The 26,642-nt window shown below is 38.7% G+C and overlaps 3 protein-coding genes across 3 annotated transcripts; all 3 read left to right on the forward strand.

Annotated features, from left to right (window-relative positions):
* On the forward strand, window positions 1–7,684 carry LOC146478401 (uncharacterized). The gene is made up of 5 exons (XM_085111695.1): window positions 1–117; window positions 1,157–1,228; window positions 1,368–1,430; window positions 6,678–6,747; window positions 7,111–7,684. The coding sequence occupies exons 1-5, from the start codon at window positions 37–39 to the stop codon at window positions 7,452–7,454; spliced, it is 630 nt and encodes a 209-aa protein (XP_084967821.1). The 5' UTR covers window positions 1–36; the 3' UTR covers window positions 7,455–7,684.
* Window positions 7,685–11,626: 3,942 nt separating this feature from the next.
* Window positions 11,627–14,960, forward strand: LOC146478402 (uncharacterized). The gene is made up of 5 exons (XM_085111924.1): window positions 11,627–11,794; window positions 12,838–12,903; window positions 13,038–13,100; window positions 13,939–14,008; window positions 14,386–14,960. Exons 1-5 carry the CDS (start codon window positions 11,714–11,716, stop codon window positions 14,748–14,750), a joined length of 645 nt encoding a protein of 214 aa, XP_084968050.1. The 5' UTR covers window positions 11,627–11,713; the 3' UTR covers window positions 14,751–14,960.
* Window positions 14,961–18,499: 3,539 nt separating this feature from the next.
* Window positions 18,500–21,589, forward strand: LOC146478403 (uncharacterized). The gene is made up of 5 exons (XM_085111925.1): window positions 18,500–18,655; window positions 19,681–19,758; window positions 19,898–19,960; window positions 20,400–20,469; window positions 21,022–21,589. The coding sequence occupies exons 1-5, from the start codon at window positions 18,569–18,571 to the stop codon at window positions 21,360–21,362; spliced, it is 639 nt and encodes a 212-aa protein (XP_084968051.1). The 5' UTR covers window positions 18,500–18,568; the 3' UTR covers window positions 21,363–21,589.
* The last annotated feature ends 5,053 nt before the right edge of the window (window positions 21,590–26,642 follow it).

Below are 26,642 nucleotides of genomic sequence, written 5' to 3' on the forward strand. Positions count from 1 at the left end.
CTACAGAGTTCTAAAATTTCAGCGCCGGTCGGAATCATGAAGTTCGTTTTCATCTTCGTTGCCCTGGTTTGCGCCAACTTGCATTTCTGCCAAGCGGGAAATACTTCTGCAAACCAAGTAAGCTGGATTAATTCGTGGGTACCAACCCGTCACTCAGGTTCATTTCGCCGGGTGTATATCTGTTCGGATAGCCGAGCTAACCGCCTCAGAAATTCGGATTTAGTCGCAAAGAACGCGTCTACAGTTTTTTTCGGTAAAATGCCAGTTCAAAATTTCGTAACCGACTGGAAAACAAATTTCTTTCGTTTTCAAAGGGGCAAATATGTCTGTCATTAAAACCATGACAAAAGGTCAGCTAGCATTTTCTTAAAATCAACAGCAGCCAGCAAATTCCGGGAATAAAATGCCGTTTCCTAAAATTTTCTACAATTTAAATTTTCAGCGAACTAGGCATCCGAACTTAACATATCAACGGATGTAATAGCTTACATAAATATGCTTTGAAAGAATGCAAAATGATCTACGAACAAGGAGAAAACATTTCAATTATAAATTTGCTTTAATACTCTGCAATGGGTGACCCTGTTTGATTGTTAGACTGTTTCTTTTAATCCAAAAATTTCATTTTAGTCGATCTCTCAGTTCAGCACCTAGTCAGATACTTTCACACTTCGAAACAATGCTACACGGAAAATTTGGCTCGGACTCGACCGTAGAATAAAACTTCCTTCCGTAGAATTTATATGTTGAGCAATCGTCCTGTGAAATTTTTCTTGTCAAACGAAACCTTCAGCATGGTTCAACTCGTCGCTTTCAGTCAATTCATTTCTCTCTAAAGTTTGTATTTCAAGCGAAAGCAACAAGGCTTCGCCACCGTTTCAGTAAATTGCTTAACTTCTTGTTTAGCAACTTCAGTTGGAAGAATAATAATTTCACAAATACGTAGTTGCTGGGGTTCAACGCTTATTTGCCGCACAAACAGTGAAAAACAGTTCGTTGGCGCACAAAACTGTTAAAAACAGGTCGTCGAGAATTCCGGTCTCATTACTAGTTCAGATAATTTCTGTAAGAAGCGCGACTTCAATCGTTGACTAAATGACGCGATTATCATAGGAAGGGAATAATTCTTTTTAATTTGGCCTTCTTTGTTTTGCAGCAGAAAGTTTGTGCCACTCCAAACCGCCCCATCAACATCAATGTTCACGGAAATGGAAATGGAAGTGCAAAGGTAAAGATGAGAAACTTGTGATTAAGGCATTATTTTCTTCTATAATGGAGCCAAATTAAAGCATGTAAAGCTGACAGCTGTTTTCTGTTACACTAAATTGCGATTCTCTCACCCATGCATACGAAATATACCATTTCAGGGTGAAAAGGGGGATATTGGAGCAAAAGGAGAAAGCGGAACACCTTGCAAATGTTCTCTACAGGTACGATTCGTTAATTAACATTCTGAATGGCTTTAAACTAGATTTCAGCTAAAAATTCCATGCTGGACTATTTGTGTTTAGCGCAGTTTTCAAGGTAGCTCTCATCTAAATCATCACGACTTCACTGTTTTTTGAGATTAATTAAAATGCGGTTGAATTCCAGCCGAAGCAACAATTTCTGGTTTATGATGAGAACGTTAATTCATGGCAAAGGAATCAGGAGGATTGAACCAGAATCTTCTATTTTCAGGTTTAAGTCCACGTTTGGGGCATGTACCTCTCTGCAGTTCAGTGGCATTTTAAGAGCGGTTGTCAGTAACTTTCGAGAATCCGGGGACAGAAGCGAAAATTCGAATTTTTTTTTATTTGCCCCAAAAGACCCTTTTGGTGAACTATTTTCAAAAATAATATTCAAAAGTTCCGGCGAATTTTTATTTTGGCAAAAATTGGGAAAGTTCGAAATCGGCCTAAACGCGACCGATGGTCCGATTGAAATTATGCAAATTACTACATTTTTAAAACTCTCGTTCAAGACAAGGTAGTGTTTTCTCGAGTTGACACTTTCACAATCGTTTTTACCTCCCTTGTGCTTGCTTCTAAACTATATTTTATCTCCACCTGAACATTCTTTCATTTAAAGTTGCCCACGTAAAGAATACAATGTTTGCTATTCCTTAGATAGAGTGATTTTTGCCATATTTCAGATGACCATATCATCAAGGGTATACAAATATACTGGTAATGATATCACTTTTTTGAACGGACAATTGTTCTTATTTATCATGTTAAAATATTTAGTTTGGCCCGCGAAAAGCGAGCGCGCTAGGTCGAGATGTGTGGAATGCACTTTGACACAATTCGCCATTTCAGTACTTCATGTTCCTCCTGTTACTTTGCACTTATCAATACACTTCACGGAAGCTTTTAGATAAAAGCCAAGGTCTCTGTGTTTATTTCATGCTTTTATACACGTAAATAACTAGCTTCAAACTTGAATGCTCCCCATATTAGCATTAGGTTATCAAACGATTCCTTTCAGGTAAAATTTTCGAGTTTATATTGGGCCGTTCAAGCGAGATGAAAGAGCCGTTCGCTGGGAAATAACGTGAAATCAGTGAAATTAATACCCTGTCTCTCATATCATGCAACACTTCCAAACTACCGTTATTATTAAGCTAGAAAGCGTAAATGCTCCCATTTTACGTGACCTAAAACAGAATTTGCCTAAAATATTAAGAATAAAGTCCACCACAAGAAAAAACTGAAAAAATCGCGCACCGACGTAAATGTAAACATCAGCCGGCGTTTCTCGACTTGCTACATGGATGAAACGCGTCCGTTATTTTACCTCTGTATACATTTATTATCAGAAAGTTGAAACAAAAAATCTTCTCTATGCCCATCTGTATAAATGCACTCGCCAATCAGGCTTTGATTTTCTGTATGTTTGTCGAAAATACTGAAGAATAGTGCAAGATAATAATTTGTTACTGACTACTTGACTCATTCAATCACAACCGGATACATGTAACACGACTGGAAACTAGATATAAAGAAATGCTCTTACTTGTACGTCTGCAATCGTTACTCACATTATATCTGGCGATATCACATCCCCGAGGCAAGGCTGAAAATTGTCTCAAAATCCGCATATTAGAGATTCAAAGTTTTGAACGACGCAACAACTTTCATTGCGTGACAACTGAAATGTGATACACAAGCGCGCGAAAATCACCTGAATAAACAATGTCAAGATTCGCCCTTGTGATGACAGTGCGAAAATGATTTTTGAAATTACAAGAAGAAATTGAGGCAAGTCAAGGTCTGCAAGGTATATTTAATGGACTGAAACAATAATCATGTAGTTTTCACTCTGTATTGTCTGTGCCGGATTCTCATCAATAAAATAACATTACAGGAAAAGTAAAACCGAAATTAATTTAAATCAAGTTAACAAATTAAGACCTTTTGAAACCTCAATGCAGTATTTCAATACTATCCTCAAACAAAAAGCTATTATATTTAGGAGAGTGAAGTTTGTCTCTCGCCATGGATCAACGCGCAAAAGTTGTGGATCAAGCTCAAAAGGTGCGCAATATTTGCAATGCGTTATACGGTTAATCAATGTAATAAGGACGTTTACCGTGAATGGAACGAAAAAAAAAACTTTTTTTTAAGTTAACTTGTTAAACCTAGCTTTAATGTCTGTTTGAGATGAGTCACTGATGGCGATAAAATGTGAACTGGAATTACACAACATTAGTATTGCTTACGGAAGGGCTTATCAAATTTTAAGATAAAAGTTTAACCTTAATTTATTTTCTAGCGCGCATTAGTGTCAAAGGATGAGGGGCACGACTGGTATTTCTCAGATTTTCGTGTTCGGTCTTAAAGACGGTGTTATCGCTTACAGGCCGTCACTGTGTAAGTCTGACGTTGTCATTGTTAAATCCTCCTAGCGTGCTCCAGAGTATCCACCATACGAACAGCCTTTTTCAAGGCCAGTGAGAGTATCTTTTGAACCTGTGTACCATAGTCCAGTGATTGTTCAATTTATAGTGGTTTTTATATGGCATGGTTGAAGATATAACTTAATTACGAGTTCCACTTGGATTGCGTTAACCCACAGGACATGCATTGACAATGACAGCGATTCTTTGCTGTTCATTCCTCGGTCTCCCTTCGTCGTTAAAGGTTTCTGACTGTTCCAGTTCACACGAAGGCCTTACTTCTCTCGGTGGTGAGAGCATACAGCTATTTCAATTAACGTTGTCGGATAAAAATAAAGCTAAAAGACAAGACCGCAATGTTTTGTGAGATTATTTTTTATGAATAATTTCATCATGATCAAAATCATCCCTGCACGTGCAGGTCATTGTACTGCTAATTACAACCTATTGTTTTCTCCAAACATGACTGATTTTGATAAATTTATTCATAAAAATCCCACGTAAACTTTCGGTCTTGTCTTTAAGCTTTTAGCTTTGATCCGACAACGTTAATTGAAATAGCTGTATAAAGACGAACGGAAAGTTTCAATCGTAAATCATAATTCCTGGAATAAAGTCAAGTAATGCATAGCAGTGGATTTCTGTTTAAAAAAAATAGGGAAAGTCAGAGAAAGAAATAAAATGTTCTTTCATGCTCTCAGTTTCACTCAAATGAAAACACTTTACCTGCCCTAGCAACAACACTATTTCGTCCTGAATTTCTTTATAGGCCCGATCTTTTGTGCCTTTATAGGTGCGAGCGAACGTCCTTTTTGCATACATTACAAATCTTGCGCATTTTTTGAGCTTGATCCGCACGGAGAGGTGCCATGGCGAAAAAAAAAAAACTTCACTCTCCTCCAAACTTTTTGTTTGAGGATAGTATTGAAATACCCCATTGAGGTTTCGAAAGCTCTTGATTTGTTTACTTTCATTTCAGTTAATTTCGGCTTTATTTTGAGGAAAATAAAGGTTGTTGTTGTTGTTGTTGATGATGACAATTCGGTACAATCCCCTAGAGGGGGGGGGGGGGGGAGGTGATGGGGGGAGAGGAGGAAACATGATTTTCGTTTCAATCCGGCAATCAAATATACCTTGCAGACCTTGACTTGCCTCAATTTCTTCTTGTAATTTCAAAAATCATTTTCGCACTGTCATCACAAGGGCGAATCTTGACATTGTTTATTCAGGTGCTTTTCGCGCGCTTGTGTATCACATTTCAGTTGTCACGCAATGAAAGTTGTTGCGTTGTTCAAAACTTTGAATCTCTAATATGCGGATTTTGAGACAATTTTCAGCCTTGCCTCGGGGATGTGATATCGCCAGATATAATGTGAGTAACGATTGCAGACGTACAAGTAAGAGCATTTCTTTATATCTAGTTTCCAGTCGTGTTACATGTATCCGGTTGTGATTGAATGAGTCAAGTAGTCAGTAACAAATTATTATCTTGCACTATTCTTCAGTATTTTCGACAAACATACAGAAAATCAAAGCCTGATTGGCGAGTGCATTTATACAGATGGGCATAGAGAAGATTTTTTGTTTCAACTTTCTGATAATAAATGTATACAGAGGTAAAATAACGGACGCGTTTCATCCATGTAGCAAGTCGAGAAACGCCGGCTGATGTTTACATTTACGTCGGTGCGCGATTTTTTCAGTTTTTTCTTGTGGTGGACTTTATTCTTAATATTTTAGGCAAATTCTGATTTAGGTCACGTAAAATGGGAGCATTTACGCTTTCTAGCTTAATAATAACGGTAGTTTGGAAGTGTTGCATGATATGAGAGACAGGGTATTAATTTCACTGATTTCAAGTTATTTCCCTGCGAACGGCTCTTTCATCTCGCTTGAACGGCTCAATATAAACTCGAAAATTTTACCTGAAAGGAATCATTTGATAACCTAATGCTAATATGGGGAGCATTCAAGTTTGAAGCTAGTTATTTACGTGTATAAAAGCATGAAATGAACACAGAGACCTTGGCTTTTATCTAAAAGCTTCCGTGAAGTGTATTGATAGGTGCAAAGTAACAGGAGGAACATGAAGTACTGAAATGGCGAATTGTGTCAAAGTGCATTCCACACATCTCGACCTAGCGCGCTCGCTTTTCGCGGGCCAAACTAAATATTTTAACATGATAAATAAGAACAATTGTCCGTTCAAAAAAGTGATATCATTACCAGTATATTTGTATACCCTTGATGATATGGTCATCTGAAATATGGCAAAAATCACTCTATCTAAGGAATAGCAAACATTGTATTCTTTACGTGGGCAACTTTAAATGAAAGAATGTTCAGGTGGAGATAAAATATAGTTTAGAAGCAAGCACAAGGGATGTAAAAACGATTGTGAAAGTGTCAACTCGAGAAAACGCTACCTTGTCTTGAACGAGAGTTTTAAAAATGTAGTAATTTGCATAATTTCAATCGGGCCATCGGTCGCGTTTTGGCCGATTTCGAACTTTCCCAATTTTTGCCAAAATAAAAATTCGCCGGAACTTTTGAATATTATTTTTGAAAATAGTTCACCAAAAGGGTCTTTTGGAGCAAATAAAAAAAAATTCGAATTTTCGCTTCTGTCCCCGGATTCTCGAAAGTTACTGACAACTGCTCTTAATTTTCAGCAGCAAGATTTGCTGAGAGCTATTCATGTCAATTAACTATGATCAGTATCATTGACACAATAAACCTCAATGGAATGGAACGGCCAGTGTGTAGCAACAACATTTTTCTTTTCTTCTCTTTTCAGGATCCAAACAAACCATCTGCTCACATCGAGAGTGTCAAAAAAGGAGAAACAGCTTATAGGTCAGGAACAGGTAATTAGTTTCTCCAAAGCCCTGTATAACAGCATATATTTTTCCATTAAAGTATATGCTCTTAAAGCTAAAATTTCAAATCAAAATTAACTCCAGACCAATTGCTGGGGATTCAAGTTTCTTGTTTGCAAAAAAGAGCACTTATCATCTTCAATGATGCTTATGTTGCACATTTTAGAGTTAGTATAAAACTTAAATTTACGCAGAAGACTTTGAGCGAGCAAACTGAAAATAAAAGGATGTTTTTCAGTGAAACAATCTTATGTTAGTCAACTGAGGATAATGGCTTTGGATTACCATTATTGAACGCAAATTAGGTGTAAAATTCACAGTAAGCCTTCATGTTTTTCTATTTCTTTTTAGTGATCAAAGACTGGTCTCTTAGCGCTCCTAACAGTCACATTGCAGGCGGCATGAAGTACCAAGATGGTAAACTAACTGTGCCCATCTCCGGACGGTACTACATCTACGCTCAAATTTACTACCTCAACAATGGAAGAGTTCATGTTCGCGTGAACAACAAAGTCATTACCATGACCCAACCGCTGGTGAAACCAGGAAACAGCCAGGGTACCTTGTATGCAGGTGGGGTGTTCAATCTTAAGGCTGGTGACGCCATTACGTTGGACGCGGGACCATGGCCAACTTCCCCAGTTAAAGTTTACCTGTACAGCTTTAACTGCTACTTTGGCGCGTTTTTAATTTGAGCGAGCCAATCTTTGCATGACGCCAAACAAAGGTAGCAATTGCAACTGCACCTCAACCTTTATAATAAAAATAAGGGGCTGTAAGGCATAGGGGCTAGGAGAAATAAGGCGCCCGAGTGATTATGCTGGCGGTTTCGCTTGACATGTTTATTCCAAAGTGGTCTCAAACTACTCGCTAGATGCAAGTCTGTAATACTAAGTTGAAAACTAAATAAAGAAGGATGGTGCAAAATAAATGTGTTGTGGTTTACTGACTGGCAAACAAAGCTTAAGAAAAAGGGTTGGGGAAAAATCGACAATGCTGGATTGCCCTGAAATCTTTTCCTTTTTTTCAACGATGTTCCCGATTTTACAATTGAGGGATCTAAAAAGCTCTACTTATATATCTTGGAAATAAATGACTTCTTAACCGCCTCTTTTGATGAATTTTAACAAAAAGCTTTTGAAATACTCAAATTCCGTAAAGCGCAACTAGGGGTTTCCTTGTTTCAGGTCTCAAAAACGGGGGAAGGGGTCTTGTTAGAGAGCGGGGTAGGGTTTGTTTGAAATCCCGAGTTTTACGCAAAACGTAAAGAAGCTTTTCTAACGTTTTACATCGCGACTAGCTGGAACACACTAGAAATGGATTGCAACTGTCAGAAACACAATATAACTTTTACCCCAACACAATAAAACTCCCTAACGTTGAAAACAACTCGGTTAAATTTCAAGACCAACTGAGCATGGTTTGAATCACTTAGGGGGCTTTAATACATGGGGAGGAGATTCGGGCTGATAGAGCATTCACCGTATCACAAAAAAGAACCTCTTGGAATTGTTTACATGCAACAACCGAGCCTCTTGCTGAGGCCGGTAATAAATATAACGACATTTTACACACTCGGTTGTCGCCGAGTCGGTAATCAGTTTTGCTGAAGGTGAATCGTGGAATATGAAAGGCACAGAAGAGCTTCATCGGTGAGGAAAACGGACTCGACTCGACTCGAAGTTGTTATTTACACTGATAGAGACTCTTCCAACAAAACGCTAGTAAAGTTGGGCGTAGATGCAGTACCGTCCGGTGATGGGGGACACAGTCTGGGATCTAAGGTTACTTTACGCGTATTGTTCCATGAAGTCGTCTTAGATTCAAAACAAACACGGGAACCACTGACGAGGGTTTTCGACGACGCATGTGTAAATTATGTGTTGAAAGTAAATACAAATGAGCCTTTTCCTTATCAACGTCGTTCCTACCAATCGACTGTTCCCAGCTAGTCCAGCCACATTGTGCAATAAGTTGAACGAATTAGAATTATCTCGAGATAGTTCAAGTAAAGCTTGAAAACTTGTTTTCAATTGACGGTTTTCGTTAACGTTGCCGTTTATGGTTGCTTAATTAAGTTCTTAACATTTCGATTCATCCAGTTTTCAAATTGTAAATATTTTTGAAACATCTACTTGTTGACATTTGTCATTTCCCAATTTGCTTTGTTACTTACTAGCAACTACAGTGAATAATATTTGTCCCAAACTCGACGAAATTAAGTCGAAGCTGAATTAAGCGGTCATCCTCGGGAAATGGCCAAGTGACCGCTTAATTAATACAGGTTAGCCTACAGAACAGGCGTTATTTTATTTATTTATTTTTTTTGCGTTTTTCAGGCGAGCGGAGGCGAGCGCGAAGCATGTGCCTCTCCCGTCGCGCTTAACTCGCGCTTCGCGTTTGCCTGAAAAACGCAAAAAAAATAACGCCTGTTCTGAGACCGTGACCGCTTAATAAAGGTTGCCCAGAATATACGTCAAACACAAACACAATTTGTATGACATTTTATAACTTAGAACGGCGCTCACAAAATCACTTTACAGTGCAGCAATAAAATGGTATGATAAAGAAGAATATGGTCTAGAAACGCCTCTAGAAACAGACTAATAAAACATAAACACCACGATCCTATGATCCCACAGTAAGTATCGTAGTTCGTTAGAAATTCAATTGTCTGGCTATTTGTTACCGTATTTGATTTGTTTCCTTTCAATAAGCGACAGAAGTCAACACGGAAGAAACTAATTGGGACTTAGTAAAGGGTGACCGCGATCACTTAATTAATAGAGCCGTTTAATAGGGGTCAAAATTACATTAATTAAGGGACGTAATTTTGGGACTTTGACAACTGGTGCCGCGGCTTAATGGACGTTCGACTGTATATGCTAAAACGGAAGACTTGATTTAAAATTTGTCTGATCTTAAGTTGGAAGTGTCTTGAAGAAGTTAGAAGGTTAGACATGTTTGAATATGAAAATGAAATGTCTAACAAATATGCTAAATCATGACGGGTTTGATCAGTGCTCGTATGTAGCTTTTTGAACAAATCTGAATAAATTTCGGACAGGAAGCGGTAACAACTTCCCCACATAAATTAACGTCACTGAGGTGCTGCCGATATTACGATCGCGCGTCACCACTATTTCCTCAGTCGGTAAAAATGTCGATGTTTTCGTATGAGAAGGCGGGCCAGCCCGTGCGGAAATCTTGCCGAAATTTCTCTATCGCCGCTTCCTTTGGGCCCGGTTAGCGGGACGTATGGGAAATTTCAAGTTAGTTACTGAGATAAAAAAAAGGGGACTATTCGCTTTGGGCTTCCCTTGCTTCGAAATTTTGTCGAAATTGTTAGGCAGCTGCGACTGAAGCAACTACAGGAGTTAACAAAAAAATGATTATCGAAGGGCTGCTTCATGTTAGGCCAGTCAATCAGACTCAGGCTTGGTTACCGAGATCTCCCCTCAGCAATGTTTCCTTTTTAAAAATTTCGATGTATTCACATGAGCAAGCGGGCTCGCCCAGTCAATCTCGGGTAACCGGGATAGATATCTTTCCCACACGGAACTGACTTCAGGCCGGATACCGGGACAACTCGAAAATTAATTCCTATTTAGCCTTGATTTCAACGCTGACAAACAACTGGGGTTAGAAAAACTTTACGTGGATGATGTATCTATGTTCGGGCCTGTGGTTGCTTCACAGTTGCAGGACGGATCTCGAACGCTCAAAGGAATACAAGGCTAAAGCTAAGAAGTGATTTTTTTATCTAAGTAACCGGGCTGAAATTTCCCATATAAACAGATAAATAAAATTCGCCCTATTAACCAAGCCACCCCGGTTACTGTGCTCTGGTCCTAAATGCCCAGCTTCCAGGGGTTTTTTTCCTTTTTTTCCCCAAACAAAAACTGAGCCGCAAAACGACAACCGGCGGCGACAACGAGCCGCAGTGTTTTTCTCTCGCAGCGTTGCCTGTTAGTTGTCGCCTCTTCGAGGTTCAATTTTGTTTAAGAAGAAATAAAACATCTGCATGGGACCAGGGTACTTAATAAAGGGAACGAAATATTTTTTTACAAACTACCACTGAGGGGTTCGAGATAATCGGTAGAAAATTACGATACAAGGGTTTGGGTGTGAGAAAGCGACTAAGAAATTGCTAAGTATTATTCGATATTATTCTCCTTTTTTCTGATGCCACGGTATCCAATATTTTCTATTTTAACATGTGTTTATTCGACGTTATTGAACAATCATTCATCGTGCTGTCATAACGTTTGCCTGCCGATACCTTATTAGCAAACATTACAGCAAAGGTTTACTCTTGTATTTAGGGTGCAAAACAGTTTCCTTCTGTTTTACATAACAATTGCTGTTTGGATTGAATAATACACAGAACAACCCCGGGTATCGTTGCCGAGAGTGCTAACCTAACACTTTTTCTTCTTTTCCAGTATATACTGTGTTTTCTGATTATCAAATTGAATGCGGTGTATCGGGAAATTCATGCCTTAAAAATTAACAGCCAGGAGTTCTTAATACTCGCCGATATGATTACAAATATAAACCGTTCCAGATATACAGGATTGTAAAAATCCTTTTCTTTAATAACTCTTCAGTTCTCCTTAAACAAAATTGAGCCACTAAGCGGCGACAACGACAATTTTTAGGAAACAAGGAAGAAAACCGTTTCTGGAATTAGAGCAGGACCATGACTGAAGGGTGAAAAAATTTCGCATCGTGAATTCCTTTACACGAAGGATATCAGATTCAAAACCTTCAATTTGAAAAAGACATGAATGCCTCGTCATAAGTTCCTTAGAATAAACAAAGGCAGTGCTTGTTTTTACTTGCCCTTAATAAACAATTTCGATTCATATTGGACACGCGTATTCCATGTGGGCCTAATTCTTCTATGATCTGTGACTCAACAGAGTTCTAAAGTTTCAGCGCTGTCGGAATCATGAAGTTCGTTTTCATCTTCGTTGCCCTGGTTTGCGCCAACTTGCATTTCTGCCAAGCGGGAAATACTTCTGCAAACCAAGTAAGCTGGATTAATTCGTGGGTACCAACCCGTCACTCAGGTTCATTTCGCCGGGTGTATATCTGTTCGGATAGCCGAGCTAACCGCCTCAGAAATTCGGATTTAGTCGCAAAGAACGCGTCTACAGTTTTTTTCGGTAAAATGCCAGTTCAAAATTTCGTAACCGACTGGAAAACGAATTTCTTCGTTTTCAAAGGGGCAAATATGGCTGTCGTTAAAACCGCGACAAAAGGTCAGCTAGCATTTTCTAAAAATCAACAACAGCCAGCAAATTCCGGGAATAAAATGCCGTTTCCTAAAATTTTCTACAATTTAAATTTTCAGCGAACTAGGCATCCGAACTTAACATATCAACGGATGTAATAGCTTACATAAATATGCTTTGAAAGGATACAAAATAATCTACGAACAGGGAGAAAACATTTCAATTACAATTTTGCTTTAATGCTCTTTTTGCAATGGGTGACCCTGTTTGATTGTTAGACTGTTTCTTTTAATCCAAAAATTTCATTTTAGTCGATCTCTCAGTTCAGCACCTAGTCAGATTCTTTCACACTTCGAAACAGTGCTGCATGGAAAATTTGGCTCGGACTCGACCGTAGAATAAAACTTCCTTCCGTAGAAGTTTTGTTGAGCAATCGTCCTGTGAAATTTTTCTTGTCAAACGAAACCTTCAGCATGGTTCAACTCGTCGCTTTAAGTCAATTCATTTCTTTCTAAAGTTTGTATTTCAAGCGAAAGCAACAAGGCTTCGCCACAGTTTCAGTAAATCGCTTAACTTCTTGTTTAGCTACTTCAGTTGGAAGAATAATAATTTCGCAAATAAGTAGTTGTTGGGGTTATTTTTTCAAAGCTTATTTGCCGCACAAACAGTCAACTGAAACAGGTCGTTGCCGCACAAAACTGTTAAAAACAGATTGTCGAGAATTCAGTCTCATTATTAGTTCAGATAATTTCTGTTAGGAGTGCAACTTCAATCGTTGACTAAACGACACGATAGGAAGGGAATAATTCTTTTTAATCTGGCCTTCTTTGTTTTGCAGCAGAAAGTTTGTGCCACTCCAAACTGCCCCATCAACATCAATGTTCACGGAAATGGAGACCCAAAGGTAAAGCTGAGAAACTAGTGATTTAGGCATTATTTTTTTATTTTTTATTTTTTGGAGCCAGATTAAAGGATGTAAAGCTGGCAGCTGTTAAATTGTGATTCTCTCACCCATGCATATGAAATATACCATTTCAGGGTGAAAAGGGCGATATTGGAGCAAAAGGAGAAAACGGAACACCTTGCAAATGTTCTCTACAGGTACGATACGTTAATTAACATTCTGGATGGCCTAAAACTTGATTTCGACTAAAAATTCCATGCTGTACTGATTGTGTTTAGTGCATTTTCAAGGTAGCTCTCATCTAAATCATCAGGGGCTCCCAACGGATCGTTTCGGTAAATTATCTGTTCGGAAGGCCCTTAATCTCCTACAATTTTCTTAAGGGTTTCACTACGAACTTTCGTGATATGGGAAATTTAAGGCCTAGTGTTTTCGGGTTGATAAAAATTTTGTCTCGATTACTGAAAAAAGATCAGCTAAGATTTTCGGGAGGGAAATAAGACCTAAGGTTTTCGGGAAATGGACAAAAATGCCCTACTACTTTCGAAAAGACTCGAGTTCCCCTAGAATGACCGCCGGAACAGATAAAAATATTATAGCACTGCCTTTAAATGAACCTATAGAGCATTAAAACCACTCCAGATCGCCTAAAATAACGTTTCAAAGGATCTAAGAGAAAATTGTCGTTGGGTGCCCCTGAATCATCCCGACTTCACTGTTCTTTGAGAGTAATTAAAATGCAGTTGAATCCCGGCCGAAGCAGCAACAATTTCTGGTTTATGATCAGAACGTTAATTCATGGCAAAGGAATCAGGAGGATTGAACGGGAAATCAGTCCTATTTTCAGGTTTAAGTCCACGTTTGGGGCATGTGCCTCTCTGCAGTTCATTGGAATTTTTTTAAGTTTCAGCATGAAGATTTGCTGAGAGCTATTCATGTCAATTAACTACGATCAGTATCATTGACACAATAAACCTCAATGGGATGGAACGGCTAATGTGTAGCAACAACATTTTTCTTTACTTTTCTTTTCAGGATCCAAACAAACCATCTGCCCACATCGAGAGTGTCAACAAAAGAACAGCCGCTTATAATTCCGGAACAGGTAATTATACGTATTTCCGCCGGGATCCCTGTTTAAGTCCTAAAGCCAAACTTAGAAATCAACTCCAGACCAATTTCTGAGAATTCCGTTAAGACCGACAATATATGATACATGACTTTCAACCGCGTGAAATTATCTTTAAGTAACTTTAATAGATCGAGAAACAAATGTTCAAAACCGCTTGCACGACATTGGACATTTGGATAATTTCAGCGTTGAGGACTTAAAGCGAACAAACTGAAAATAAAATAAGGAGAGTTTTTCAGTAAGGCGATGTTAGGCAAACGAGGATAATGGCTTTGGCCGATTACCATTATTCAACACAAATTAAGTCTAAAATTCACAGTAAGTCTTCATGTTTTTATATTTCTTTTTAGTGATCAAAGACTGGTCTCTTAGCGCTCCTCACAGTCAGATTGCAGGCGGCATGAAGTACCAAGATGGTAAACTAACTGTGCCCATCTCCGGACGGTACTACATCTACGCTCAAATTTACTACCTCAACAATGGAAGAGTTCATGTTCGCGTGAACAACAAAGTCATTACCATGACCCAACCGCTGGTGAAACCAGGAAACAGCCAGGGTACCTTGTATGCAGGTGGGGTGTTCAATCTGAAGGCTGGTGACGCCATTACGTTGGACGCGGGACCATGGCCAACTTCCCCAGTTAAAGTTTACCTGTACAGCTTTCACTGCTACTTTGGCGCGTTTTTTAATTTGAGCGAGCCAATCTTTGCATGACGCCAAACAAAGGTAGCAATTGCAACTGCACCTCAACCTTTATAATAAAAATAAGGGGCTGTAAGGGGCTAGGAGAAATAAGGCGCCCGAGTGATTATGCTGGCGGTTTCGCTTGACATGTTTATTCCAAAGTGGTCTCAAATTACTCGCTAGATGCAAGTCTGTAATACTAAGTTGAAAACTAAATAAAGAAGGATGGTGCAAAATAAATGTGTTGTGGTTTACTGACTGGCAAACAAAGCTTAAGAAAAAGGGTTGGGGAAAAATCGACAATGCTGGATTGCCCTGAAATCTTTTCCTTTTTTTCAACGATGTTCCCGATTTTACAATTGAGGGATCTAAAAAGCTCTACTTATATATCTTGGAAATAAATGACTTCTTAACCGCCTCTTTTGATGAATTTTAACAAAAAGCTTTTGAAATACTCTAATTCCGTAAAGCGCAACTAGGGGTTTCCTTGTTTCAGGTCTCAAAAACGGGGGAAGGGGTCTTGTTAGAGAGCGGGGTAGAGTTTGTTTGAAATCCCGAGTTTTACGCAAAACGTAAAGAAGCTTTTCTAACGTTTTACCTCGCGACTAGCTGAAACACACTAGAAATGGATTGCAACTGTCAGAAGCACAATATAACTTTTACCTCAACACAATAAAACTCCCTAACGTTGAAAACAACTCAGTTAAATTTCAAGACCAACTGACCATGGTTTGAATCACTAGGGGGGCTTTATTACATGGGGAGGAGATTCGGGCTGATAGAGCATTCACCGTATCGCAAAAAAGAACCTCTTGGAATTGTTTACATGCAACAACCGAGCCTCTTGCTGAGGCCGGTAATAAATATAACGACATTTTACACACGCGGTTGTCGCCGGGTCGGTATTCAGTTTTGCTGAAGGTGAATCGCGGAATATGAAAGGCACAGAAGAGCTTCATCAGTGAGGAAAACGGACTCGACTCGACTCGACGTTGTTATTTACACTGATAGAGACTCTTCCAACAAAACGCTAGTAAAGTTGGGCGTAGATGCAGTACCGTCCGGTGATGCGGGACACAGTCTGGGAACTAAGGTTACTTTACGCGTATTGTTCCATGAAGTCGTCTTAGATTCAAAACAAACACGGGGACCACTGACGAGGGTTTTCGACGACGCATGTGTAAATTATGTGTTGAAAGTAAATACAAATGAGCCTTTTCCTTATCAACGTCGTTCCTACCAATCGACTGTTCCCAGCTAGTCCAGCCACATTGTGCAATAAGTTGAACGAATTAGAATTATCTCGAGATAGTTCAAGTAAAGCTTGAAAACTTGTTTTCAATTGACGGTTTTCGTTAACGTTGCCGTTTATGGTTGCTTAATTAAGTTCTTAACATTTCGATTCATCCAGTTTTCAAATTGTAAATATTTTTGAAACATCTACTTGTTGACATTTGTCATTTCCCAATTTGCTTTGTTACTTACTAGCAACTACAGTGAATAATATTTGTCCCAAACTCGACGAAATTAAGTCGAAGCTGAATTAAGCGGTCATCCTACGGAAATGGCCAAGTGACCGCTTAATTAATACAGGTTAGCCTACAGAACAGGCGTTATTTTATTTATTTATTTTTTTTTTGCGTTTTTCAGGCGAGCGAAGGCGAGCGCGAAGCATGTGCCTCTCCCGTCGCGCTTAACTCGCGCTTCGCGTTTGCCTGAAAAACGCAAAAAAAATAACGCCTGTTCTGAGACCGTGACCGCTTAATAAAGGTTGCCCAGAATATACGTCAAACACAAACACAATTTGTATGACATTTTATAACTTAGAACGGCGCTCACAAAATCACTTTACAGTGCAGCAATAAAATGGTATGATAAAGAAGAATATGGTGTAGAAACGCCTCTAGAAACAGACTAATAAAACATAAACACCACGATCCTATGATCCCACAGTAAGTATCGTAGTTCGTTAGAAATTCAATTGTCTGGCTATTTGTTACCGTATTTGATTTGTTTCCTTTCAATAAGCGACAGAAGTCAACACGGAAGAAACTAATTGGGACTTAGTAAAGGGTGACCGCGATCACTTAATTAATAGAGCCGTTTAATAGGGGTCAAAATTACATTAATTAAGGGACGTAATTTTGGGACTTTGACAACTGGTGCCGCGGCTTAATGGACGTTCGACTGTATATGCTAAAACGGAAGACTTGATTTAAAATTTGTCTGATCTTAAGTTGGAAGTGTCTTGAAGAAGTTAGAAGGTTAGACATGTTTGAATATGAAAATGAAATGTCTAATAAATATGCTAAATCATGACGGGTTTGATCAGTGCTCGTATGTAGCTTTTTGAACAAATCTGAATAAATTTCGGACAGGAAGCGGTAACAACTTCCCCACATAAATTAACGTCACTGAGGTGCTGCCGATATTACGATCGCGCGTCACCACTATTTCCTCAGTCGGTAAAAATGTCGATGTTTTCGTATGAGAAGGCGGGCCAGCCCGTGCGGAAATCTTGCCGAAATTTCTCTATCGCCGCTTCCTATGAGCCTGGTTAGCGGGACGAATGGGAAATTTCAAGTTAGTTACTGAGATAAAAAAAAGGGGACTATTCGCTTTGGGCTTCCCTTGCATCGAAATTTTGTCGAAATCGTTAGGCAGCTGCGACTGAAGCAACTACAGGAGTAAACAAAAAAATGATTATCGAAGGGCTGCTTCATGTGAGCTCTGGTCCTAAATGCCCAGCTCCCAGAGATTTTCTTCCTTTTTTTCTTTAAACAAAAACTGAGCCGCGAAACGACAACCGGCGGCGACAACGAGCCGCAGTGTTTTTCTCTCGCAGCGTTGCCTATTTGTTGTCGCCTCTTCGAGGTTCAATTTTGTTTAAGAAGAAATAAAACATCTGCATGGGACCAGGGTACTTAATGAAGGGAACGATTTTTTTTACAAACTAGCAGGGGCTCGAGATAGTTGGTAGAAAATTACGATACAAGAGTTTGGGTGCTAGAAAGCGACTAAGAAATCGCGAAGTATTATTCGATGTTATTCTCCTTTTTTCTGATGCCACGGTATCCAATATTTTCTGTTTTGACATATGTTTATTCGACGTTTGTATTCGACAATCATTCATCGTGCGGTCATAACGTTTGCCTGCCGATACCTTATTAGCAAACGTTACAGCAAGGTTTACTCTTGTATTTAGGGTCCAAAGCAGTTTCTTTCTGTTTTACATAACAATTGCTGTTTGGATTGAATAATCCACAGAACAAGCTCGGGTATCGTTGCCGAGAGTGCTAAACTAACAATTTTTCTTCTTTTCCAGTATATACTATGTTTTCTGATTATCAAATTGAATGCGGCACGGTCAGTATCGGGAAATTCATATTTTGAAAATTAACAGCCAGGAGCCAGTCTTAATACTCGCCGATATGATTACAAATATAAACCGTTCCAGATGTACAGGATTGTAAAATCCTTTTCTTTAAAAACTCTTTCTCTTCAAACAAAATTGAGCCACTAAGCGGCGACAACGACTTTTGAGGAAACAAGGAGGAAAACCGTTTCTGGGATCAGGGTAGGACCATGACTGAAGGGTGAAAAAATTTCGCATCGTGAATTCCTTTACACGAAGGATATCAGATTCAAGACCTTAAAATTGAAAAAAGCATGAATGCCTCGTCATAAGTTATTGCATCATACCTTAGAATAAACAAAGGCAGTGCTTGTTTTTACTTGCCCTGAATTAACAATTTCGATTCATATTGGACACGCGTAATTCATGTGGGCCTAATTCCTCTATGATCTGTGACTCTACAGAGTTCTAAAATTTCAGCGCTATCGAAATCATGATGATCAAGTTCATTTTTATCTTCGTTGCTCTGGTTTGTGCCAACTTGCATTTCTGCCAAGCGGGAAATACTTCTGGAAACCAAGTAAGCTGGATTACAAAAAATTCAAGGGCACCCAACAGTTCATTTCGATGTAGATCTGTTCGGATGGCCGAGCTAATCACCTCGGAAATTCGGATTAAGTCGCAAAGAAAGTCTACAGTTTTTTTGGTAAAATGCCAGCTCAAAATTTCGTTACCGAGGGGGAAAACAAATTTCTTTCGTTTTGGAAGTGGCAAATATGACTGTTGATAAAACCGCGACAAACGGTCAGCTAGCATTTCCTTAAAATCGACAACAGCCAGCAAATTCGGGGAATAAAATTCAATTTCCTAAAATTTTCAGCGAACTAGGCATCCGAGCATATGAACGGATGTAATAGCTTACATAAATATGCTTTGAAAGGGTACAAAAATAATGATCTAACGCGGCGAACAAGGAGAAAACATTTCAATTATAATTTTTCTTAAATGCTCTTGTTGCAATGGGCGACCCTGACTGTTTCTTTTAATCCAAAAAATTATTTTAAGATCGCTCAGTTCAGCATCTACTCAGATACTTTCTCCACTTTGAAACAATGCTGCATAGAAAATTTGTCCCGAACTCGACCGTAGAATAAATTTTAAACTTCTTTCCGTAGAATTTATGCTGAGCAATCGTCCTGTGAAATGTTTCTTGTCAAACGAAACCTTCAGCATAGTTCAGTTCGTCGCTTTCAGTCAATTCATTCCTTTCTAAAGTTTGTATTTCAAGCAAAAACTACAAGGCTTCGCCACAGTTACAGTAAATCGCTTAACTTCTTGTTTAGCTACTTCAATTGGAAAAATAATAACTTCGCAAATACATAGGATGATTGTTGGGGTTAATTTTTTCAACGCTTGTTTGCCGCACAAACATGGACTAGCTGAGTTGGTTAAAAAATCCAAAAAACTATTAAAAACAGGTCGTCGAGAATTCAGTGTTATTATTTTTTCAGATGATTTCTGTTAGAAGCGCGACTTCAATCGTTGACTAAAGGACGCGATAGGAAGGGAATAACTCTTTTTAATCTGGCCTTCTTTGTTTTGCAGCAGAAAGTTTGTGCCGCTCCAAACTGCCCCATCAACATCAATGTTCACGGAAATGGAGGAGGAAATGGAGGCGCAAAGGTAAAGCTGAGAAACTTGTGATTTAGGCATTATTTTCTTCTATAATGGAGCCAAATTAAAGTATGTAAAGCTGGCAGCTGTTTTCTGTTACACTAAATTGCAATTCTCTCACCCATGCATACAAAATATACTATTTCAGGGTGAAAAGGGGGATATTGGAGCAAAAGGAGAAAGCGGAACACCTTGCAAATGTTCTCTACAGGTACGATACGTTAATTACATGTACCATTCTGCATAGCCTTAAACTTTATTTTCAACTAAAAATTCCATGCTGGACTGATTATGTGTGGCGTACTTTTAAGGTAGCTCTTATCTAAATCGTCACGACTTCATTTGTTCTTTAAGAGTAATTAAAATGCGGTTGAATCCAGGCCGAAGCTGCAACAATTTCTGGTTCATAATCAGAACGTTAATTCATGGCAAAGGAATCAGAAGGATTGAACGAGAATCTTCTATTTTCAGGTTTAAGTCCAAGTTTGGGGCATGTACCTCTCTGCAGTTCGGTGGAATTTTAAGTTTTAGCAGCAAGATTTGCTAAGAGCTATTCATGTCAATTAACTGAGTACTATTGACATAATAAACCTCAATGGAATGGAATAGCCAATGTGTAACAACAACATTTTTCTGTTTTTTCTTTTCAGGATCCAAACAAGCCATCTGCTCACATCGAGAGTACCAACAAAGGAGCAACAACTTATAAAGGCGTAACAGGTAATTAACTGAGTATCTCCAGAGCCCAGTATAACAGCATATATTTTTCGATTAAAGTATGTTCCTAAAGCTAAAATTTGAAATCAATTTAACTCCAGATCAAATGCTGGGGATTCGAGTTTCTTGTTTGCTAAAAAGAGGACTTATCATCTTCAATGGTGCCTATCTTGCATAATTTGGAGTTAGTATGTAGAATGGACTTTAAAACTTAAGTTTGATTGGAAAGCTTTTAAATAAGCTTAGGTGAATAGAAAATAAATAAATAAATAAAAAATAAGGCTGACACATGCATGACTTTCAACCGCGTGCATGATTTGTAAGTAACCGATAATAGATCGATAGAGAAAATGTTCAAAACCGCTTGCAGGGTATTTGGATAATTTACGCAGAGGACTTTGAGGAACTTTGAGCGAGCAAACTAAAAATAAAGAGATGTTTTTTCGTTGAGACAGAGTTAGTCAACTGAGGATAATGGCTTTGGATCACCATTATTGAACACAAATTAGGTGTAAAATTCACAGTAAACCTTCATGTTTTTATATTTCTTTTTAGTGATCAAAGACTGGTCTCTTAGCGCTCCTTACAGTCACATTGCAGGTGGTATGAAGTACCAAGATGGTAAACTAATTGTTCCCATCTCCGGACGGTACTACATTTACGCTCAAATTTACTACCACAACAATGGAAGAGTTCATGTTCGCGTGAACAACAAAATCATTACCATAACCCAACCGCAGAAAACAGGAAACAGCGAAGGTGCCTTGTATGCAGGTGGGGTGTTTAATCTGAAGGCTGGTGACGCCATTACGTTGGACGCGGGAGCATGGCCAACTTCCACCGTTAAAGTTTTCCTGCACAGCTTTCACTCTTACTTTGGCGCGTTTTTAATTTAAGCGAGCCGATCGTTGCATGACGACAAACAAACGTCGCAATTGTAACTGCACCTCAACCTTCATAATAAAAATAAGGGGCTGTAAGGGGCTAGGAGAAATAAGGCGCTCGAGTGATTATGCTGGCGGTTTCGCTTAACATGTTTATTCCAAAGTGGTCTCAAATTACTCGCTAGATGCAAGTCTGTAATACTAAGTTGAAAACTAAATAAAGAAGGATGGTGCAAAATGTGTTGTGGTTTACTGACTGGGAAACAAAGCTAAAAACAGAAGGGTATGGCTAAAACCGACAATGCTGCATTGACCTGAAATATTTTCCCTTTTTTTTTTTCCCGATTTTACAATTAAAGGATCTAAAAAAGCTCTACTTATATTTCTTGGAAATAAAGGACTCCTTAATCACCTCTTTTAACGAATTTTAACAAAAAGCTTTTGAAATACTCCAATTCCGTGAAGCGCAACTAGGGGCTTCCTTATTTCAGGTCTCAAGAACGGGGGAAGGGGTCTTGTTAGAGAGCGGGGTGGGGTTTGTTTGAAATCCCGAGTTTCACGCAAAACGTAAATAGGCTTTTCTAACATTTTACCTCGCGACTAGCTGGAACACACTTATTATGGGTTGCAACCGTCAGAAACACAATATAACTTTTACCTCAACACAATAGAACTCCCTAACATTGAAAACAACTCAGTTAAATTTCAAGACCAACTGACCATGGTTTGAATCACTTGAGGGCCTTAATAGACTGAGGAAGGAGATGCGGGCTAGTAGAGCATTCACTGTATCACATAAAAGAGCCTCTCGGAATTGATTACATGCAACAACTGAGCCTCTTGCTGAGGCCGGTAATAAATATAACGACATTTTTCACACTTGGTTGCTGCCGAGTCGGTAATTTTACTGGAGATGAATCGTAAATTATGAAAGGCACAGAAGAGCTGCATCAGTGAGGAAAACGGACTCGACTCGGCGTTCTTATTTACACTGATAGAGACTCTTCCAACAAAACGGTAGCAAAGTTGGGCGTAGATGTAGTACCGTCCGGTGTTGGGCACAGTCTGGGAGCTAGGCTTACTTTACGCGTATTGTTACATGAAGTCGTCTTAGATTCAAAACAAACATGGGGACCACTGACGAGTCTTTTCGACGACGCATATGTAAATTGTGTTTTGAAAGTAATGCAAATGAAGTTTTTCCTGATCAAGATGATCTTGAACGTCGTTCCTACCAATCGACTGTTCCCAGCTAGTCCAGCCACATTGTGCAATAAGTTGAACGAATTAGAATTATCTCGAAATAGTTCAAGCACAAAAACTTTGTTTTCAATTGACAGTTTTCGTTAACGTTGCCGTTATGGTTACTTAAAGTTCTTAATATTTCGATTCATCCGGTTTTCTCATTGTAAATATTTTTTGCTAGAGAAACATCTACTTGTTGACATTTGTCATGTACCAATTTCCTTTGTTAAGAAGCTGTCCGCGTTAGAACGGATAAGGCAAATTTCGACTTTTCACCGATTTCGTTGATTTTTTTTATGAACATCAATCATTATATCCCATAAAGAAATATCACATTTACTGAGCTTAATGCGATTTTTTTCTTTGTTGTCGAGACGGTTTACAAGGTGACCTCAAAACTACCAAATTTACCTTCGGGGACTCTACAATTTATCTATACATTGCTGGTGCTGTCAAAACGTCATTCCTTGCTCAAACAGCTTGAATATTTTACACATTGAAGTTCCATTTGCCAATAATAATTTAAAGGTTTAACTTTTGTTTTGTTTTTTTTTTTGGAAATTTTGACTGAGTTACAATTTTTTCAATATACTTCCTCCTAAACTTCAGAATTCATTGAACGTGACATACATGAAGTTAAAGCCTATTTTCACAAAAGTGGGACCTGAGTTAGGGTCAAGTCTATTTTAACTCAAAAGCACTAACACCAATCTACTTACGTATGGAATAAAATTTGTGGGCACTTTACGCTGCGTGCCTTAAAGAGTTCCGCGATATCCCTAATATTCAGGGAGTTCAATCGAAACTAAACATAAAGCCGTCAGACCGATAGACACATCCGAACTCTTTTAGAAATACAATAATAATAATCACTAGGTAAATATTTCTGGCCATTTAGCCATATTTTAGAGATCTCTTCTTTTATTGGTATTTTAAATTAAACCTCTTGAGCAATTTTTCTTTTCCACGCATTGAGCTCAGTAAATGTGATATTTCTTTATGGGATGTAATGATTGATGTTCATAGAAAAAAATCAGCGAAATCGGCGAAAAGTCGAAATTTGCCTTATCCGTTTTAACGCCGACAGCCTCTTCAATTGTCATCTGACGAACACGCTGAACGCACATCCCAAGTTATATTGCAACTTAACATACTCAGCCCTTTTATCACTTAGTTTTCAAGGGAAACGCTTTAATTCCTAGTTTATCAATGAACTCCTATAGATGACGATGACGGATCTAACCTTCAATATCGTCCTTCTTCCTAAAAAAAAGGTCAGCACGAGGCCAGATTTCTTCCACCTTTCATGCCTTCTTCTTGAGTATGAAAAATTCTCGGCCAAATTAAAAAAGTGTTTTCTGTGCCATGGCCAGACCACTCTGCCTAACCTTCTATTGCTGTCTTTGTCGCTGGTATTTATCAACGCAAACTTCTGAAAACGCATACGTGTGAACGCATGCGATAAATTTATCAAACGTCCTTTGCTGACGATGCCTAATTAGTGATTTAAGCTTTTGAATCAACTGATTTTACCAGGTAAAAGTAACGGCATGAAATATGAGTTTTGTTTAAAGCCCACAAGGTGTTTAAAATCAACAAGAGTCAGTGCCCGCTCGTACCACGAGAAACTAAAATGACTGAATACCCTGGCCAAAGTTTCCTCAGGTTTGGATTCAAGCTTACGCACACAATGATAAGAATAATAATAGCAAAATAAGAATCCGAAAGTCCGAAGTGATAACTTTGCTACTGATCGCGAGCAGGAGACAAAGTTCTCGTAAACTCATGTTTTGCAAATAAGACGGTTTCAGTGTTGTTGCTGCAATCGCCCTTTGTGCAATTATCGTCCTGCTTTGAAAATATCCAATGAAATGAAAGACAAACGGGGCAGGATTCAGAAATTTCCCATTACAGCGGAAGACTTCGAAACAGTCAAGTTTACAAACGTTTAAAATGTTTTCATAGCTGTACTGTGTCTCTTAGATACCTTTACAACATAGCGTGCGTTATTCCCTAATTCCTACCGGGCGTCATCATGGTATATTTCTCAGCATACGCACGGCCGTGCGTCTATAAGATGAAGTGTACAAATCAGACAAACTCGGGTTTCCATCGCTTAGTTTTTACTGAAAACGTTTGCCAAGCAGAAAAATGGGAAGCAGCAATGCATCGCATTGAAAAAATTTTGTAATCAATGACAAATTAAAGCTGCTTTCCGCGCATTACTTTTGATATCACAAAGTTATAAAAAAAGGGGGTTCATGCTTTAAACTGTGTGTATATTGAGTTAAGGATGCACGCGGGAAGTTTGGAGAACATTCAAGAAGCTGGAGTTGCTGAGAAACTCCTACGCTCGTGCTCTGCAAGGGTCTTGTCTGGGCTGGTCATGTAGCGAGAAGAAGACATAACCGTTGGACAACCCGCATTACGTTCTGGACGCCCGGGGACACACAAGGAACCGACGAAGACCAAGGACGAGATGGAGGAACGACTTAGATAGTTTCTTAAAGCACTGTGATCTATCCTTTTATTGGTATTTTAAATGAAATTTCTTTTCCACGATGTGCTATAGCAGTGCTCATTTTGCGTGACTGACAGTTGTTCATTTCAAGACACATAAATTATTCAATATTCATTCTTAACGCTCAGTTAAAGAATTAGCTGGGGAAAAAGTTCCTTTTTCCGTCTTTATATAGCATGTGAACTGGTTTCTTTATGTTTTGTGACACAGTCAGTTTATTTATTAACGTATCAAGACTCCGTTGTTCATTTCAGTCTCACTGAATTAAAACCCAGAGGTGTTTCAATTTGAATACTTTGTCAAAACCCTCCTAGCACATTCCGAAAGGTCGACATTACTTTCAAACTGCCTGCTATTCTATCCAGTTTTTCCTAGCATGAAAAATTACAGACTCGTTGTGGATCCAGCAGAGACATGGAGAGCTTTGTTTTGCTTTCTGAAAGCAACTCAAATATATCGGCGCATTTGACGCCGGAGCTGTCACTTATCAAAATGCGGCGATGTTAGCGAAGCAGAGCTGACTTGGAAAAAGAGCGGGTATTCGTGGCTCGTCAGCGACCCGGTTTGCGAGCTTGCCTATCTGCCTGAGACATGGACATGGACAAAGTCGTGCCAGTACACTTGCTGGGAAGATTGTAAGTGTGGCGGGGAGACAAGTCACAACTGGAGTGGTCGATGAAATAATTCTTAAGAAGTGCAATGTGAACTTCAACGTGTAAAATATTCAATGTGTAAAATACAGTAATAGCCCGCATATAAGAACCTGAATTTTCCAATTTAGCCTAAATAGGTTTTTATATAAATGGTACTTAAAGCAAATTTAGGCTACCAAGGTTCTTAAAATAGGTTCTTATATTTTCATATGAATTTCATCTGAATATACTAAATATATTATAAATATCATCTCATAATACAGTATAATGGCAAACGCAATAGAAATACAACATGGTACTTAAGCTTGAAAGAAAAAATAGTTATGTCAAGTTACTTTTAAATAGGTGATGATCTTAATTCAGCAGTTTCTACTCATACACTTTCACAGCAACCCCAACTGATCAGAACCTAACTTAAAATTTTAGCCTAAATAGGTTCTTATGTGGAGGGAGCTTAAAATGAAAATTTTAGCCTAACAGGCTCTTAAAACCCAGAAGCTTATACGCGGGCTATTACTGTATTCAAGCTGTTTGAGCAAGGAATGACGTTTTGACAGCACCGGCGATATATAGATAAATTGTAGAGTCCCTGAAGGTAAATTGGGTACTGTTTTGAGGTCACCTTGTAAACCGTCTCGCCAACAACGAAAAAAATCGCATTGAGCTCAGCAAATATGATATTTCTTTATGGGATATAGTGATTGATGTTCATAGAAAAATTCAACGAAATCGGTGAAAAGCCGAAATTTGCCTTATCCGTTTTAACGCGGACACTGAGCCTCTTAATTGTCAACAGACGAACACGCTGATCGCACATCCCAAGTTATATTGCAACTTAACAGACTCAGTCCTTTTATCAGTTAGTTATAAAGG

The sequence above is a fragment of the Pavona decussata genome, unplaced genomic scaffold (assembly GCF_977016875.1).
Source record: "Pavona decussata unplaced genomic scaffold, jaPavDecu1.1 SCAFFOLD_64, whole genome shotgun sequence".
Lineage (NCBI taxonomy): Eukaryota > Metazoa > Cnidaria > Anthozoa > Scleractinia > Agariciidae > Pavona > Pavona decussata.